The sequence below is a fragment of the Lithobates pipiens genome, unplaced genomic scaffold (genome assembly GCF_037356315.1).
Source record: "Lithobates pipiens isolate NorthernLeopardFrog02 unplaced genomic scaffold, aLitPip1_a1.2 Scaffold_10, whole genome shotgun sequence".
NCBI lineage: Eukaryota > Metazoa > Chordata > Amphibia > Anura > Ranidae > Lithobates > Lithobates pipiens.
Window position 1 is genome coordinate 223,559,351 of NW_027507686.1, and position 19,350 is coordinate 223,578,700.

General features: G+C 43.0%; 1 protein-coding gene across 1 annotated transcript in view; it reads left to right on the forward strand.

Moving 5' to 3' along the window:
* CHST1 (carbohydrate sulfotransferase 1) overlaps nucleotides 1–19,105 on the forward strand; it is a 110,141-nt gene extending 91,036 nt beyond the window's left edge. Inside the window, exon 3 of the mRNA XM_077462013.1 lies at nucleotides 13,670–19,105. Within this exon, the coding sequence (XP_077318139.1) occupies nucleotides 13,715–14,977 (1,263 nt within the window). The 5' untranslated portion in view covers nucleotides 13,670–13,714 and the 3' untranslated portion in view covers nucleotides 14,978–19,105. The remainder of the gene's footprint in view (nucleotides 1–13,669) is intronic.
* Nucleotides 19,106–19,350: the final 245 nt, after the last annotated feature.

The following is a 19,350-nucleotide window of genomic DNA, read 5'->3' on the forward strand; positions in this document are numbered from 1 at the left end:
ACAGACTTGCCTATAAACGATCACACCAAAGTCCGATTGTTTAGAGCGTGGTGACATACGACGGGACTAGAAAAAGGAAGCTCAATAGACAGTAGCCAATAGACATGTGCACACTGAAATATTTTGTTTCGGAATTACGTTTTGGTCCGAAAAATACATTTATTTAGTTACTACCGAAATTAGTTTTTATTTATTTAATTTCGTTAAAAAATGCATTCGCCTGAAAATCCGAAATAATTAAGGTCGAATCAGTCATTGAAGGCTTATGGTGTCTGTCGAATGTTCTAAGAAGATTTGACGGAGCAGCTAAACTGTACGACGCCGCAATCGTACATTTCCGATCGAATGTTCCGCCTACAAGCTGTAGTAGAATTCTAATGTTGTATGACACTAGTAATAATTATATTTATTAATTATTATTACTAGTCAACCAACATTAGAATTCTATAGCCTATGGGCGGAGCATTTGACCATAAATGTCAGCTTGCGGCGACTGCTTCGTCAAATATTCATGTCAAATCTTTTCTCTCTATGTCGAATAATCTTGGACTAATAGAGTTAGGTTAGGCACATTTGACATTTTTTGCTATTGTCTCTATAATGTCGAATCTTTTCTCTCTATGTCAAATATTTTCTCTCTATGTCGAATCTTTTCTCTCTATGTCAAATATTTTCTCTCTATGTCGAATCTTTTTTCTCTATGTCGAATCTTTTCTCTCTATGTCGAATATTTTCTCTCTATGTCGAATATTTTCTCTCTATGTCGAATATTTTCTCTCTATGTAGAATAATCTTGGACTAATTTGCTATTGTCAGCGTCATGTTGAATCTTCTATCTATATCGAAATGTTGTCACAACGAAAATGAAAATAAAGCATTTGTTTATGTCGGATCTTTCAGATTCTGCATGTTCGTTATCGTTTGTTAAATCGATAATGAAAATACCCAAAATTCAGACGAAAATGCATGCACATGTCTAGTAGCCAATAGCTGCCCTTGCGTAGTTTTTGGTCCGTCGGAACAGCATACAGATGAATGTTTTTCCCAATTTAAAACATGTTCTATTTCTAGGTCCATCAGAATTTTCGAAAAAAAAAAAAAGTCAGTTGAAGCCCACACACGATCAGAATATCTGATGAAATGATTCCGTCGTATTTTTTTTTGACGGAAAGTCCGACCGTGTGTACACAGCATAAGACTGGGATGCCATTAAAGTTCATGTGCGTGTAAAGGCAGACGTCCCAAGACTTTTGGTAATATAGTGTATATGTGGGACAGAGCAAGCAATGTTCTTCTCTCTCTCTCTCTCAGGCTTGGTTCACACTGCATGCCGATGCGGTTCACAGTAGGGGTCCGGGGCATCCAAATGCCCTGTACACATGGTCGGGCATTCCGACGACAAAATCCGTCTGATTTTTTCCTACGGATTTTGCCCCAAACTTGTCTTGCATACACACGGTCGCAAAAAGTTGTCAGAAAATCCAATCGTTCAGAACGAGGTGACGTAAACCACGTACAATGGGACTATAAAGAGGGCAGTAGCCAAAAGCTTGCACCTCGTAATTTATTCTGAGCATGCGTGGCACTTTGTGCGGCGGAATTGTCTACACACGATCGGAATTTAAACGATCGGATTTTGTTGTCGGAAAATTTTTGATCCAGCTCTTAAACTTTGTGTGTCGGAAATTCCGACGGAAAAAGTCTGATGGAGCCCACGCACGATCGGAATTTCCAACAACAAGATCCGATCGCACATTTTCCGTCAAAAAAACATAAAAGAGAATATCCATCCAAGTAGGCCAAAGGTTGCCAACATCCCAGAATGCAATAGAAAATAAAAAAAAAACCCAGAGGGGATGGGACTTTAAAGCGGAGGTCCACCCTAAAGTGGAGCTTCCGCTCATTGGAACCCTCCCCCCCTCCGGCGCCACAATTGGCACCTTTCAGGGGGGAGGGGGGTGCAGGTACCTGTACAGTACAGGTATCTGCACCCACTTCCGGCATAGATATCTGCAGAATATACGCCCCTTTCCGCAGACATCTACGCCTCTTTCCTTAGGTCCCCCGCTGTCTGCTGGAAAACACACACGGATCCCAGAGACAGCGGGGACCATCCATATTGCGCAGCGCGACTCGTGCATGCGCAGTAGCGAACCCGGGAAATAAAGCCGCAAGGCTCCACTTCCTGATTCCCATAGCCAAGATGGTGGCAGCAGCACCGGAGAGACGATCGAGAGATCGGCTTCGGGTGCCGACATCGCGGGCGCGCTGGGCGGGTAAGTGTCATTATTTTAAAAGTACTGCAGCTGCTGGCTTTTTAAAAAAAAAAAACGGCGGACTCCGGCTTTAAGGGCAACAGTGTATAATAGTAAAATGTAAATGTATTTTATTAAAAAATTACATATATACATACATAAATAATTGCAACAATATTTAGAAAATATAAAAACAAAGAAAGTGATACTGGTAGATTCTCATGTAGACGTCCGTGTGTACAGGGCATGATCACGGTTTCAGGTCCGATTTGAGCCCGAATTTTGGGCTGAATTTGGACCTGAAACAGACCAAAAATGGTGCAAATTCGCCACCGGAGCCGCATTGGAGATATGTGTACCGGCTACACAGAGAGCCGGTCAAAATATCTTGCTATTGCGAATTGGATGTGGGATCCCCGCAGAGAGCTGGTACACATATGCAGCTCCGGTGCGAATTTGTACAGTTTTTTGCAATTCGCAATAATGTGAACCCAGCCTTAGTAACAGGAAGCTAATATGAAGACACATCTATGTACTTTTATATTAGCAGTATCTAGCTGTTTTTTTTTTTTTTCTCCAAAAATAAGGAATAAATGGATTAATCGTTGTTTGCACGTTCGTCTTTAAATCGTTGAGTTTTGACCGGTGTCTAGGGGCGATTTTGGACAGCGTGTGCGCGAGCTGCAAATGTACTTTTCATGTTGCCTTGCCGTAGAGGGGGTTGAAGCTGTGCGGGTCACCTTCTGGTCAGCAGGCTGTCACTGTGAAATGCTGCTCCTTCTGCAGTAACTGACCTTGTTTTATTTCTTGCTAGAGGTGACATATCGAGAGGAGAGCTGTGATGACGAGGACGCCACAACAGCTGCCCCCAGGAGAGTGACCTGGCTTTAAGACTTAGAATGAAACATCAACTCTTTGTGTCCTGTGGCAAGTATCCGCGCAGCCTGTAATCATTCACTCCGGGGAGCGCGTTAATTACGGCCATAATGTTGCCTGCTGTTATTTACAGCTGAATGTTTCTTATTAGTGTGATCACATCACAAGTGGGAGCATGTCCTCAAACTATACAAATGGCCGGTGTCACACGTTCCCGGCGCTTGTCGAAATAACGTAGGCAAGCTAATGGCATTAGCAAAAAAAAAAAAAAAGATGAAGAAATGAAGAACAAAGTGGATTTAGACTTCACACAAGCTGCCGGGGGGGTGGTAAAACTTTGTGATTAAACAGCTGTTTTAATGTTCTCCCCCCCTGACTGCCCACCTGAAAACAAGCATACACCCGCTCAAAGCTCTACTCATGCCGTGGCAAAAATTAGACAGCATGTTGCTTTTGGAGAATGTGACTAATGCGGTTCAAAGGAGCCACACTACGCAACTGTGGTGCGGTAGTATGGTAATTACAGGGTTAAATCAGGCGGTGATTTAACCATCTGACACCTCTGAAAAACAATTTGAGTGTGGATCAGTGGTGGTATCAGTTGGTGGTATATTCGGGTGATCGCCAGCCCAGCACTTAAGCCGCCTACGCACGATCGCATTTTTCCGACGGGAATTGTGTGATGACAGGCTGCTGGCGGAAAAAACGACCGTGTGTACGCTCCATCGGACAATTGTTGTCGGATTTTCCGTGGACAAATGTTGGATCACAGGTTTTAAAAATTTCCGCGGACAAATGTCTGTTGTCCGATTTTCCGAGCGTGTGTACACAAGTCCGTCGGACAAAAGTCCAAAGTACAAACACGCATGCTCGGAAGCAAGGACGAGCCAGAAGCGGTTGGTCTTGTAAACTAGTGTTTGTAATGGAGAATTAAAATTTGTGACGCGGCAAATTCTGAAATCTCGAAATGCAGCGCACATTCTCTTCTTCTTTAATGGGATAATAATGAAGCTTCTTTGCTGGTGATATTGATGGAGTTATTGCAAATTAATTTTCAAAGGCTTTTATTTTCTAGTGATATCAAGAATAATATTATTTTGCTTTTTTTTAGTTACCACAACATAACACCATTATCCCGTAGTTTTTAAGATCAAAGATACAACTATGTTGTGTTCCTTGTCAATATTACATTGTATTTTTTTAAATGTAACTGCCTAATCCCAAACTGTCATTTGAAGTAAAACACATAGCCAAGTATTATTCTACACCACTTTTTTTTATTGTGCATTAAAAAAAAGAAAACAAATACAATTAGACATGCTATCTGCCAGTAGAACTTAACCAAAAAGTGCATTCTATGCCTCCAAAAATATAGAAAATATACCAAATCAAATCATTATTATTCAACCAAAAAATAAAATAAAAGCCTCATGCATGTGTCCTGCTTCTTAATATAGGGGTTCAACAATGCCAAGAGTTGGTGAAAGCAGGGGTCCGTCATCCGGAGATAATTCCGAAAATCATCTGGATTATTCTTCTGGAGCTCCTGCAGCAAAGGCATGTGACAGAATTGGTCATGATTAATAAAGCAACCAATTTTTGGTCCAAGAAATCCTCCTCCTCATGTTCCTGGATTGGCTTTGGGTCAAAGCAATAACTACAAGGTCAATAATAAATAACACGCTATCTCCTCTGATTCGGCAACATGTCTGGTTGATGAATGGGCGTTCAGACACAAACTGAAAAGCACAAAATGAAAAGCGCAAAATTAAAAGTGTGTATCAACACTCACCAAACTTCTACTAACATGAAATTAGCAGAAGGAGCCCAAAGGGTGGCGCTAAAGAGCTGAAAAACCACGTAGTACGTCACTACGTTCGTTTTTGTTGGTCAACAATTCCTTGTCATTTGTATGTATATATATATATATATATATATATATATATATATATATATATATATATATATATATATATAGACAAAATCCAGGCACACGCCTTTGGACAAAAGTTTTCAGGCATTTTATCGCTAAAAATAGCGCCTGAAAAGTGCCTGAAAACTGTCTCCCATTCATTTTAATGGGTGCTTTCACACTGGGGCGGTGTGCTTGTGGGATGGTAGAAAAAGTCCTGCAAGCAGCATCTTTGGGTCGTGTTAGGAGCGCTGTAAAAATTGCTCCAAAAACACCTCTGCCTATTTAAATGAATGTGCAGGACTTCCAAAGCGCCTTAAAAGCGCTTCGAAAGCGGCGCAAAATGGGTCTCTTTTTTAGGGTCCCTACCTAAAAAAAAAAGCAATCCGCCAGCACCCGAAAAGCGCTGCTAAAATGCCACTAAAGCAAAAACGACAAGCTCTTATAGCGTCGGTTTAACAGCGCTTCAGTGTGAAATTGGTCTTACCTCATCTAGGTCAGGGGCAGCGCTTCCTGTGAGCGGCGTCTCCTCCTCCTGGCGCTACACGGCTCCTTTTTGGCAGGGAGGAGAATCAGGAAGACAATTGAGAATATTAATTCGCTATTGTCACACAACTGGGTGGGCTTGGGGCACAGTGCTTTGCGCCCCAAGCCCACCCTTTTTTTGAAGCCATTTAGAGCCTCTGGCTCTAATCACGTGCTTCAAAAAAAAAAAACCCCCATTGGAATCCATGTGTCCAGTGCCCTGCATGTAGATTAGGGGTCGGACGCATGGATTAGGAGGGACACCCTGCATTATGGGCCGCCACTGGTGTGGATAATTTTTCAGAAGAGCGGCAGTTCCTTTCGCACCTGTGAACAAACCCTAAGAGAAGCACGTGGGCTTAGTGGTCAGCACTGGAGTTCTGTGTTCAGAGCCCTCCAGAAGTTTAACCACTTGCCCTCCGAAAGGTTTACCCCCCTTCATGACCAGGCCATTAATTGCGATATGGCACTGCGTTACTTTAACTGGCAATTGCGCAGACATGTGACGCTGTACCCAAATAAAATTTGTGTCCTTTTTTTCCGCTCTTTTGTGCTAGGGTCTTTGGCTCCAAGCAGACCTCTCCACCCTTTCACTAAAACTGAAATCATGTCACTGTCCTTTGTCTAATAAAATTATATTGCTGTTTGCTACCTCTGTGTGTTCCAACTTCCTACGTCTCCTTAGGAACTGTGCCTCACTGATGTCCCCTGGGAAGGCTACATCACCATTGCCTTCCAGGGAGATCCCTTTCTTAAACTGTGAGAGTTTAGGAAAAAAAAAGGCTTTATTTTTTTCAACAGATGAGTACAGTAAAACCTTGGATTGCGCAAGCATTATTCCTTTGCAGAAGCATGCTTGTAATCCAAAGCACTTGTATATCAAAGCAAATTTCCCCATAAGAAAAAATAGAAATGCAGATGATTCGTTCCGCAGCCATTTTTTAATAAGTCCTTCAGTTTATAGTCCATATAAAAAGATTATAGCAATGTGATAGGTTATATGTATCTATAGGCTTCTGCGCTCTATGAGAAATAGAAGAGGGAGGTAAAAAAGAAGCAGCAATCACTGTATGAGTTAACTCTCAGTATGTAAACTTAAAATAAAGTGGGGATGTGTGTGCTAACTTTAAAAACCAAAAATATGAGAGAATAATAAATATAAGGCACCCTAAATAACAACAAGGTGTAAATATACGTGTAATTGTGAACAATCACAAATAATTAAATATAAATAGAAAGTGACTTAGTGCATAATTTAAGTGAGGTTTGCTGCATGCAAGGAAAACGCATATATCTGTGTGAAGATAACTAAATAACAAATGTTCCAAACAAAATTCAAATAGCAGCAAATAAGTGAAAAAAATGGCAACAAATGGTGAAATAAGATATGGTAAAACCATATAAATAAATCAAAGTGACATCAGTGCATCACACTAAAGTGTCCCATATAGGATGCAATCGTGCATCTTCAAGTCCTATTGATGACGTAACGCGTAGGAACCGGAAGTGACGTTTACATCCGGGCAAGACGCTCGGCGGTCTGCTGTATACTGTGCATATTCCCCACTTCTCCTGTGAGTAGATATTTTATCTTTAATAAAACTCTATGTTTAAACTACTACACCATGGCGGATTTTTCTGGTTTATCCCCTTGAGCCTGTTTACCATCTACCATTAACGAGGAAATCGGAGGAATTTGTGTTATTTCCAAGAATCTGCCGCACAGCCATCCTCTGGATCATCCTCTGCTATCTGGTTGCCCTGTGTGTTTTTTCGCTGCTTACCTTGCAGCGGTGAGGTAATTACCTAGCGCTAGCACTACTGGCACGGATCATCACCAGAGGATTGTCTCTTTGGCACATTGCACTTTATAATTTTTTGCGATCATCTGAGTTGCACGATTGCATCCTATATGGGACACTTTAGTGTGATGCACTGATGTCACTTTGATTTATTTATATGGTTTTACCATATCTTATTTCACCATTTGTTGCCATTTTTTTCACTTATTTGCTGCTATTTGAATTTTGTTTGGAACATTTGTTATTTAGTTATCTTCACACAGATATATGCGTTTTCCTTGCATGCAGCAAACCTCACTTAAAGTGGGGTACCCCCTAAAAAAAAAAAATTAAAAGTCAGCAGCTACAAATACTGCAGCTGCTGGCTTTTAATAATCGGACACTTACCTGTCCCGGGTTCCAGCGATGCGGGGGAACGAAGCCCCCCCCCTCGCTCCCCGCTCCGCTCGCGGCGCCGTCATGCATACTGTGGGCACCCGGCTGTGGCTTCACAGCCGGGCACCCACTGCGCATGCGCGAGCGGCGCAGGGCGCCGTGATACGCCGTACAGTCACCTGGGACACGTGACAGGTCCCAGGTGAATGTGCGGCGCGAGGGGAAGTGATGTCACCAGCCCGGGCAATGAAGAAGGCAGACTACGAGGGACCCCCTAGCAACCGGTATTTAGAGGTGAGTAAAAATTTTTTGTTTTGCCAATTATTTTTTTTTGATTTTTTTTAAGATTTTTAAGTGGTTTTATTTTTTGGGGGGCAACTCCACTTTAAATGATGCACTAAGTCACTTTCTATTTATATTTAATTATTTGTGATTGTTCACAATTACACGTATATTTACACCTTGTTGTTATTTAGGGTGCCTTATATTTATTATTCTCTCATATTTTTGGTTTTTAGAGTTAGCGCACACATCCCCACTTTATTTTAAATGTGATAGGTTGTGTAACCATAAAATGTCCATCCACAGCCTCCACAAGGGGATTAGAAGCAAAATCCAGCAGGAGCTACAGAGTATAAAAGAGAATAGAGGCGCCTCTAAGTGTAGCGATATGGTCACATTTGATGAAGGTACAACATTTAGCAACTCACATGGTTGATGATAAAAAGAGGCACATCTAAGTATGCAGACATCTAGGGTAAAGCTGTTCACATAGACCATCCCCCTCACCGCTGGCTCTTACCGCTGTCAGTCTGCAATCGTGACCAGGAAGAATACCCTGCAGTAGAGCGATCTGAGAGCGAGACTTGAACCAATCGTGGATCCCAGAGTGGAAGGAATGATATTCCATGGGAGTTCGGAGGGTGGTCTATGTGGACAACTTCACCCCGGATGCCTGCATACTTATATGTACCTCTTTTAATCATCAACCATGTGAGTTGCTAAATTTTGTACCTTCATTAAATGTAACCATATTGCTGACATGACGCTACTTGTATATCAAGACATCGCTTGTATATCAAGTCAAAATTTATTTAAACATTTTTCTTGTCTTGCAAAACACTCTGAAACCAAGTTACTCTCAAACCAAGGTTTTACTGTATATTGGCATAAGGTATATGCAAAAGAAGAGCATCACACAGCTCATTCTGCACGTGTGTCGTGTGCCAATACACTCATCTTTTGGTAACAAAAATTTTATCAGATGAGTGTATGACGTGCACAGGAAGAGGCACAATGTCATCAGTGGGCTGATGACATTTTTTTTATTGACGGCAGGGAATTCCAAGCTTAGGACTTAGACTGCTGAGTCTGGGGAGATGGAGACATAAGGTGGCAGGTAAGTACTTCTAACTATTTGTTTCAGTAGGTACAGGGCTTTTTTCTCTCGAGAATCTGTGTAGGTACCCCACCCCTTTTCTCCACCCCCTACCTACCCACCTCTGAGCACCATCCCTTAGTTCCCACCCTACCCACCTCCCATTATCACCCCTTTTGGAACATACAGACCCAAGTATTATTTTGTGGTGCTACATAATAGGCGTGAAATTTGTTAATGATAACAAGGAAACAGTATAAGAGTAGATTCCCTACAGCCAGCAGCAATAGACCCACACAAACAATAGATCTCCCTCAGCAATGATAGATACCCCAGCAACAATAGACCCACCTCAAAAAACAATACCCCAGCAGTTAGCATCAATAGACCCCTCCCTCAATAGTATTTCCTTCCCAGCAACTGTAGTCCCCCTGCAACAATAGATCCCCTCCATAGATAACAGATACCCCAACATCCAGCAACAATAGACCCTCCAGAACCCCTTCCCATTGCATACATTCAGTGCCAGAGGTACCGGAACTGCATTCCCCCACGTTCCCGCAAACAAAAAAAGCCCTGAGTAGGTAGATTATAATAGTTTCATTTATTAAGGTTTAATAAGGGGAAGAGGGAGGGTGGAAGGGCGTACTGAAAAGATTACTGGCTTACAGACATGGTTGGTCGAAGAAGACGAGCATTGCTAGTGTAGCACACTCTAATTAGGCTGCTAGGCTAAAATTAGCTTAGCCGTAATCAATGGAGCAGTGATTTACTGTTTTTGTCTGGTCAGGATTTCTTAAGCTGGGTGTTTGATTCCTCCCACGTGCTTCTGGAAGAAGGTTCCAGAATATAGGACAGGGCGAATCAAATGATTAGCATGAAATTTTATCATGCCCCAGCTAATCCCTGAAAGGAGTGTCCAGAAGGTGGCCGAGATGGTGAAAAATATTTGTGAGGCCTTTTCAGAGTGTTCTTTCCTCTCCAAGGAGGGTTCCGGTTCTCAAAGGGCTACTGCTAGTGAGACAAGAAAATGTAGTCTGGGCCTCAGCAGGTGCTGGACTGAGGACCTGGAGAAGAGTGCTTAAAGCGGAGTTAAGCGTTTTTTTTTTCTTAAAAAGTCAGCAGCTACAAATACTGCAGCTGCTGACTTTTAAAATATGCACACTTACCTGTCCAGGGCACACGCAATGTCGGCAGCCGATCTGTACCTCGGCTCTTGGATGCTGCCGTCGCCATCTTCGGTAAGGAAATCAGAAAGTGAAGCCTACTGGTTCCCTACTGCGCATGCTCAACTCGCGCTGCACATTCCCACTGGTCCCTGCTGTCTCCTGGGACCTGTGTGTCTCCCAGAAGACAGCCGGGGCACGGGAAGTGGCGTAGATACCCACGGGTGGCGCAGGTATCTATGCTCGGAAGTGGGAGCAAAATACCTGTATTAGACAGGTATCTGCTCCCCCCTCCCCCCTGAAAGGTGGCAAATGTGACACCGGAAAGGGGGGAGGATTCCAAAAAGCGGAAAAAACTACGTTTTAAGGATTATTTGCTTGAGGGCATCACCCTGGAGTCCTGGTCTGGAGAAGGATCTTTTGTCTGCTTCAATGTGGAACGCCTGGGATGTTGTGAATACAGGCCTTGCTGTGGACTCTTTAGTGTGCAAGTGCTAGATGGGAATAAACTATCAGAAGATGCTATATGGACTGGGACTTTTCTTGTAGAGCTCTAGATATACTGCCCATTCTCTGTTACCTCCAGAAAAAGCTGCTTATAGAAGATTAGTGAGAAGCTGTCCTGTTATTTTTGCTATTGTTTTGAGTATCCTGATCCCTGGACCCCTTTCCTGTTTTAAGTTACTCAGCAATCTCAGCAATAAATTCTGAAAAGACATCCTCCAGACTGAGCCTGTATTGTCGGTGTGCATGGAACTGTACATGTGACTGGCAGCCTTAGTAATATTGTGGGAGAAGCTGTGTCAGGGCCGTCTTTAATATTGATTGGACCCTGGGCAAAACTTTTCTTGGGGCCTCCCCATGCAGTTTTGCTGTCCACCTGCTCTGAGACATACAATAAATAGCAGCTAAACTCAAAATCAGTTTACTGAATCAGATTGGGCGGCTATTGCAATTGTTTGCCAGAGGTTACAGTGTATCATGAGTGCTTACTGACTGGTTGCTAGAGGTTACAGCACACATTACGGTTCACTGGTTAGTTGTTAGAGGTTACAGCACATGATTCTTGCTTGCTGACTGGTTGCTAGAGATTACTGTGGATATGACCTCAGGGGGACATGATATACATATGAATGCCGCTAGCTGCCGAGATTTACATATGAATCTTGATAATTTACATGTAAACACAGGGTCTGGAGGTGAGTCATCTGTACACAACAATAGGGCAGAGCTGGGCAGCATTAGTAGCAGCACTTCACTCTGACATATCGGGACGCAGCACAGGACTAAAACCTCAAGGGACGAGGGAATTTAAACCAGGATAGTTGGCAAGTATGAGGCAGCTGCTTTGGGCCCCACAACAATGACAGGGCCCAGGGCAGCTGCCCCTTTTGCCCTGCCTTAAAAACAGCCCTGAGCTGTGTCATTCTCAGCAGTCTCTCTGGGGGTTGAGAGCTAAACTAGATTGGGTCTATGGAGGACAGTCTGGGAGATCAGGCGAGTATAGCAGTCAAAGCCACTTTTTTATTTTTCGACTGCACTAGAAGCAGGATTATTTCAATGTATACTATACTACCAAAAGTATTGGGATGCCTGCCTTTACACTCACGTGAACTTTAATGGCATCCCAGTCTTAGTCCGTAGGGTTCAATATTGAGTTGGCCCACTCTTTGCAGCTATAGCAGCTTCAAATCTTATGGGAAGGCCGTTCACAAGGTTTAGGAGTGTGTCTATGGGAATGCTCGACCATTCTCCCAGAAGCACATTTGTGAGGTCAGGCACTGATGTTGAAAGAGAAGGCCTGGCTCGCAGTCTCCACTTTGATTCATCCCAAAGGTGTTCCATTGCGGTTGAGGTCGGAAATCTGTGCAGACCAGTCAAGTTCCTCCACCCCAAACTCACTCATTCATGTCTTTATGAACCTTGCTTTGTGCACTGGTGCGCAGTCATTTTGGAACAGGAAGGGGCCGTCCTCAAACTGTTCCCACAAAGTTGGGAGCATTGAATTGTCTAAAATGTCTTGGTATGCTGACGCCTTAAGAGTTTCCTTCACTGGAACTAAGGGGCCAAGCCCAATCCCTGGAAAACAAATCTGCACCATAATCTTCCTTCCACCAAATTATTCGGACCATTGCACAAAGCAAGGTCCCTAAAGAAACAGAAGAGTGATTTTGAGGTGGAGGAACTTGACTGGCCTCCACAGAGTCCTGACCTCAACCCGATAGAACACCTTTGGGATGAAATAGAGCTAAGACTGCAAGCCAGGCCTTCTCTCCAACATCAATGCCTGACCTCACAAATGCGCTTCTGGAAGAATGGTCAAACATTCCCATAGACACACTCCTAAACATTGTGGACAGCCTTGCCAGAAGAGTTCAAGCTGTTATAGCTGCAAAGAGTGAACCAACTCAATATTGAACCCTACGGACTAAGACTGGGATGCCATTACAGTTCATGTGCGTGTAAAGGTCCCAATACATTTGGTAATATATAATCTTCAAGCTGGACTTGGGTTTTACTTTTTTCTAGGATTAATTTTATGGTTGGCTTGCTTTTTTTTACAGAAAGTGGGTCGGAACCTCTGACAATGATTTTATGACTGTCTGCTTCTTTTTGTCCTGACGACCACTGCACCACCCATTCCTTGCATGGGTGTCACAGGAACAAGAAAAAAGGAAAAACTTCAGAATGGGGACACATGCAGAAAAAAATCTTGCGAAATATTAAACTGTAGTAAATTAAATCAAAATGTCTGGAATTAAGTGTTGAAGCCAAACATGGAGCTATATATTCACTATGATATGCACAATAGTCAGACATCGAAAGAAAATTCTGGAATTATACATCTGCAATTAGTTGCTGGTGTGTGCGTATTTTTCTGTTGCGGTAGATCTGTAAGCATGCACACCAATCATTGTACCCCATTGTACTTTTCCACTAATGGTCTATAGAAAGGTTCATTATAGAGACAACTTATTATGAAGAGAATATAGATTTATGGATTTCCTCTTGCTGTGTAAACCAGAGTTAAGCTTGTGGATGAGAAGTAAATATATAGATCGGTTTGCTAGTTGATAAAGGATTTTTTCATCCTTCATTGCAGTCCATAGACTATACACAAAATGTAAGTCTCCCTTCAGTACATTATTTTGCATTTTTATCAGGGACAATGGCTGTTATTTACTACAGCAAACGCAGATATGGAAGTTGCAGCAATCTATAGCAATAATGAAAAAAAAATCTTTAATTGTTCTAACTGCTCTTGAATTATGAAAAATGAAATCCATTTGGCAGCTAAATATTACTTTACATGTTTGTTTGTGGCATAGCTCTATGATTACAGACACTAATATTATCCTATTTTTTCTTTCTATATACAGACAATAATTGAACACCGTGAGAAGGCTCAATGACGTTTTCCAGCCATGCAATGTTCTTGGAAGGCTGTCCTCTTACTAGCGCTGGCCTCTATCGCTATCCAGTACACAGCCATCCGAACCTTTACAACCAAATCCTTTCATATGTGTCCGGTTCCCAACCCGAGCAATTGTAGCCTGGGACAAGAACCCACAGATTCTCCTGATCGGTTATGTGAAGATGGCCAGCCAGTAACTTCGAACATCTCCAGGAAAACTCATATCCTCATCTTGGCCACCACCCGCAGTGGGTCCTCTTTTGTTGGTCAACTGTTCAATCAACATTCAGATGTTTTCTACCTGTTTGAACCACTCTATCATGTTCAATACACGCTAATCCCCAAAATGACTCAGAGTAAAAGCCCAGCTGAAAGGAGAGTGATGCTGGGAGCTAGCAGGGACCTCCTAAGAAGCCTTTACGACTGTGACCTTTATTTTATGGAAAACTATATTAAGCCACAACCAGTAAACCACACCACAGATAGGCTCTTCCGAAGGGGTGCAAGTAAAGCACTCTGCTCTGTCCCAGTTTGTGATGCCCTGGGCCCCACTGATATTTATCTAGAAGAAGGAGACTGCATTAAGAAGTGTGGCAGCCTGAATTTGACACTAGCGATGGAGTCTTGCAAAGACCATGGTCATGTGGCTATAAAAACAGTTCGGGTTCCAGAAGTTAATGACTTAAGAGCATTGGTAGAGGATCCCCGCCTTAACTTAAAAGTGATTCAGTTGGTGAGAGACCCACGAGGCATACTGGCCTCCCGTAGTGAGACCTTCAGAGACACTTACAGGCTATGGAGAATCTGGAGGGCTACTGGTCGCAGACCATACAATTTAGACTCAACTCAGTTGACCACTGTTTGTGAGGACTTCTTGAACTCTGTGTCAACTGGGTTTAGCAGGCCACCATGGCTAAAGGGACACTACATGCTCTTGAGGTATGAAGACCTGGCTAGAAACCCTATGAAGAAGATGGAGGAAATCTATGAATTTGTGGGAATTCCACTGGATACCAATGTGGAACGATGGATCTTGAACAATACCCGGGGTGACCAGTCTTCTGCCAAACACAAGTATGGCACAGTAAGAAACTCTGCAGCCACAGCTGAAAGCTGGAGACTGACCTTGTCCTATGACATTGTAGAGTTCACCCAAAATGCCTGTCGACAAGTACTAAGCCAACTGGGCTACAAAACTGTGGGTTCTTCCCAGGACTTGAGGAACCTTTCCTACAGTCTCATTGAGGACAGGTCTTTTACGCCTTTTTTGTAATGGTCTATTTCTCAGTAAATAAAATACACAGTGAAGGTGTTATACACAGGATGCCAAGAAAGAAGTTTGGGAATGAAATAAACTCTCTATTTTTGATAAAGCTATTCCCCTTCTTCACCTTGTTTCAGGTTGAGAAACAAGTTGCACTACAGTGGTTGGGATCTAAAAGCACATTGAAAAAAAAGGGGGTTATACCTCTCTGAAACTTGAAGCCGTTTCTACAGAGCAGTCGAATATTAAACACCCCTGTATAGTCCTTTCATAGATTGAAATAGCTTAGTTGTATGGACATATTCATTGGTGTTTCAAGGAGAGCCTTAAAGGGAATATTTTGTGGTGAAACTTTTGTTTATGACCGGTTGATACATTCCTGGTCAACCATTTTCCACATAAAAAAACAAAACAAAAAAACGCAAAGTAAAAGCTCAAAGGAAACCTTCCTTGAGAGAAATGTGAACGTCCCCATTGATGACATTTCTTTTTTTAAATGCTAGTTGCCTGGCTGCCTGCTAATACAAATTGCTTTAACACTTTCTGAGGCACTACCTCAGAACATCGGAATAAGTAAGATGATCAGGAGCGCAGTACTTTGCAGTTGTATGCTTGTTAGTGATTCAGAAAGCACTAGTGCACCCGGTCAACTAGCATTTTTAAAAGCATGACAGCCCCTGTATTTCTCTCAGAACAGGTTTTCATTCAATTAAACATCGCTGGTGAATTATTTGTAAGGCAGTACAGCAAAGTATCTTCTTAAAACATAACCAACTTTCTGACTTGTTTCATATGCTTTTCATTATTTTTGCTTTTGCTTCTTTAACAAGTAGTCCTGAGACCATATGCCAAGGCATTTATTCATGTGATCTCATTCAGGCAGAGCTGTCCAATCGGCAGTTTGACCTCATTCTAAACTTCTGCTAACATCACAAAACCATATGAATTTTCTGCAGAAGAGGTAAAAATGGCAGTTTAACCAGCAAGGCAAAATGGTCAGTAAGGCTTATGCCGCGTAAACACGACCGGACTTTCCGGCAGACAATCCGATCGTGTGTGGGCTAATTGGATCGTTTTTCGTAAAAAAAAAATCAGATGGTCTATAAAAAAGTGTAGCGCTAAAACAATTAAACAAATGTGCAAAAATACAAGGACATACAGTATGCACCAGACACTTCCAGAAAATAAACACATGAACCCGGAAGAGACTGCTAATGACTTCTTTCCGATTTGCTTGTTGGTTTTCTAGTTCATTCTGGGATATCTCATACCTGCAATACCTCCAACACAAAGCAAAGCTAACACTGAATAAAAAAAACCCTTTTAAAAGCTTCAGGTGCTGTAGGCCAGCATTGTCATAAACTTTTGTTGAGGCTTTGGAGATGCTTTGAAGCACCAATAAAGCGACACGGGGTATAATGTTTTAAGCAAAGCGACGCAAACACAACATGTGGGAAGGACTGTAAGGTGACAATTTTATTTAGTGACAGGTGCTTTGATTGGCATTCAGAGTCCTTTAAAAAGCATGTCCAATGCCACATTTTGTAAACAAGGCCTATCGGATGCCTGTGTGTGTCCTCTGCCAATTGAAAGTTCCTTTCTCTGACCCCTACATCACTGTAGGAGACCAGAGTGCAACCGGGGACACAATCATCTGACACTCCTGGAAGTGTCAAAAACTAAAGGATTTAACAGAGGCTGCAGTGCTGGAATGGAGGAAAGGTGGGAGACACGGGCTGCCAGAGAGGTAGGTATATGCTGTCTTCAATTGCAGAGGAGTGCAAAATGTAACCCTTTAGAGGCCCGACAGGGTCTCCCTAAAACTGGACTACAGGACTGTATGCGGGGGATCCTCACCGCAGAGGTTAAATGCTATTTTTTATCTATGGGAAGCTCTTTAATGCTCTCCAACGTTCTGGGTTATGGGTGGGCGCTCACTTAAAATACAAGACTGCTGGTCCTGTATTGTACCTGTTCATGTCTGAGAGCCTGCGACATAGAAGATGTTTCGGGAGACCAGTCGCATACCTCCCAACATTGTGAGATGGGAACGAGGGACACTTCGTAGGAATAGGACACATCCTCTGCCAAACCCTCTTAAAGGAGAATTGTACAAAAAAAATGATTACCCGTATTTATCGGCGTATAACACGCACCCCAAGTTTAAGAGGGAATTTTAAGTAAAAAAACTTTTAGGAGGGAAGTTTAAGGAAAAAAACGTTTAAAGTGGTTGTAAACCCTTACAACACACTTTGAACTACAGGTAAGCCTAGATTAAGGCTTACCTGGAGGTCCAAGAAATATCCCTAAACCTACACAGTTTAGGAGATATTTGCTGAAAAAAAGGCACTGCTGTCTACGGCGCATGAGCCGTAGACAGCGGCGCGCAGGCGCACTGAGCGCAGCACCCGTCAACGGCGACTCCCGTGCGCATGAGCGGGAGTGACGTCATTGCGGCTTCGCCGAATGACAGCGGCGGAGCAGCGAGACCCACCTAGAAAATGGATGCGCCGCACTACAGGGGACAGCGGTGACTTCGCTGGCTCCTGTGTCAGGTAAGTGACACATAATGGACTACTATGCGATGCATAGTAGTCCATTATGCTTTACCTTTGCAGGGAATGAAAGAGGAAGTAAACTCATCAGGGTTTACTTCCTCTTTAAATGCCCATCAATGCAGCCTTATCAGTGTCCATCTGCAGCCTTGCCCAGTGTCATTGCAGCCTTGTCAGTGTCAGTGTAGCCTTGTCTTTGCAGCCTTGCCCCAGTGTCATTGCAGCCTTATCAGTGTCAGTGTAGCCTTGTCATTGCAGCCTTGTCTTTGCAGCCTTACCCCAGTGTTATTTGCAGCCTTGTCAGTGTAGCCTTGCCTCAGTGTCATTTGCAGACTTGTCAGTGTAGCTTTGCTCCAGTGTCATTACCGCTTTCCAGTTTAAAAATGGCGCCGGTGAGATACAAAGCCGGATGTCTTGTGTATCTCGGCGGTGCTCGGTGGCTCTCGGCTGCTCTCAGCAGCTCTCGCCAATCTCTGCTGATTGTAAGCGGAAGAGCGAGCCGCTGAGATCATACCCGAGTGTACTCGGCTAGACTCGGCTCCGCTCACAGTCACGCCCAGTCCCTGTGTCCATCATAGGGCAGGACTGGGCATGACTGTGAGCGGAGCCGAGTCTAGCCGTGTACACTCGGCTATGATCTCAGCGGCTCGCTCCTCCGCTCACAATCAGCGGAGATCAGCGGGGGATCGGCGTATAACAGTGCTTGTTATACACCGATAAATACGGTAGTTAAACCCATGAGTGCTTTTTTTTTTTTTTATAGCCACTCCTATGCCTTTATTTTGGCTTTTGAAATTGCAGAAAATGCAGCAATTTAGAAATTGGATGAAAAGTTTAGCACTGGGAAACACTTTTTGAAAGATGAACAGTAAATTTTACATAAAATTAAATAGATCAGACCAATATCAGGGACAAATGAGGAGGAAAGAGGGACAGAAGGACTTTGTTCTAAATCAGAGACAGTCCCCCGAAATCAGAGATAGTCCCTCGAAATCAAGGACAGTCCCTCGTAATCGGGGACAGTTGGGAGCTATGCGGTGGTGCAACTCAGAGGAAGCCTGTGGACGCGAGGGAAAAGGTTAGACAACACCAAACATTTAACCCTTGCAGTGTGGGAGAAGACCACTTCAATGGTCAGTCTTTATTTTACTCTGCGCTTAGCTTTAACGGCACAAGATAGGTGATGAAAACCATTTACAAAACTGATACATTTTGCTGCCCTGCTGTACAAATCAATTTAAGAAGTGTGCAGAAATGTATTAAAGGCTCGTTTTAGTCGAAGAGGGCGTTTACTGTTTACACAAACCAAAACACATGTTCTTCTGATATGTACTCTTTTTCCAGAGCACGCTGTTGGACTCAACGGGAGGGAAATTGCACAAGTTTTATGAACCATGTCGTATTAACTTATAATTGTTTATACAGAGGTATGCATTGAAGAGCTGGATTCTTATTGTGTCCTTCATGCCCTAAGTCATTAAAGGCTAGATTGTACAGATGTCTGTGAGTTCTTGGATTTATATATATGTGTCATATTTCTCAAATAAACTGGAAATCAGCAATAAAGACGGCGTTTCATAAATGTGTCAACAGTGGTGTATCAGTGAGAAAAATTAAGTTTCTAGCTTCGGTTGCAATCCTTTGCTTTCCTGCAACTTCCTTTTACATAAAGACACCAGTCCATCCAGTTCAACCTGAGTCAGTGTCTACAATCGTCCCTATCCCTGTACATTGCACACTCACATTGGTCCCTACCCTCAAAGAGCCCACAATCCAAGGTCCCCAACTCACATTCATATACTAGGGCCAATTTTGGACAGAAGCCAA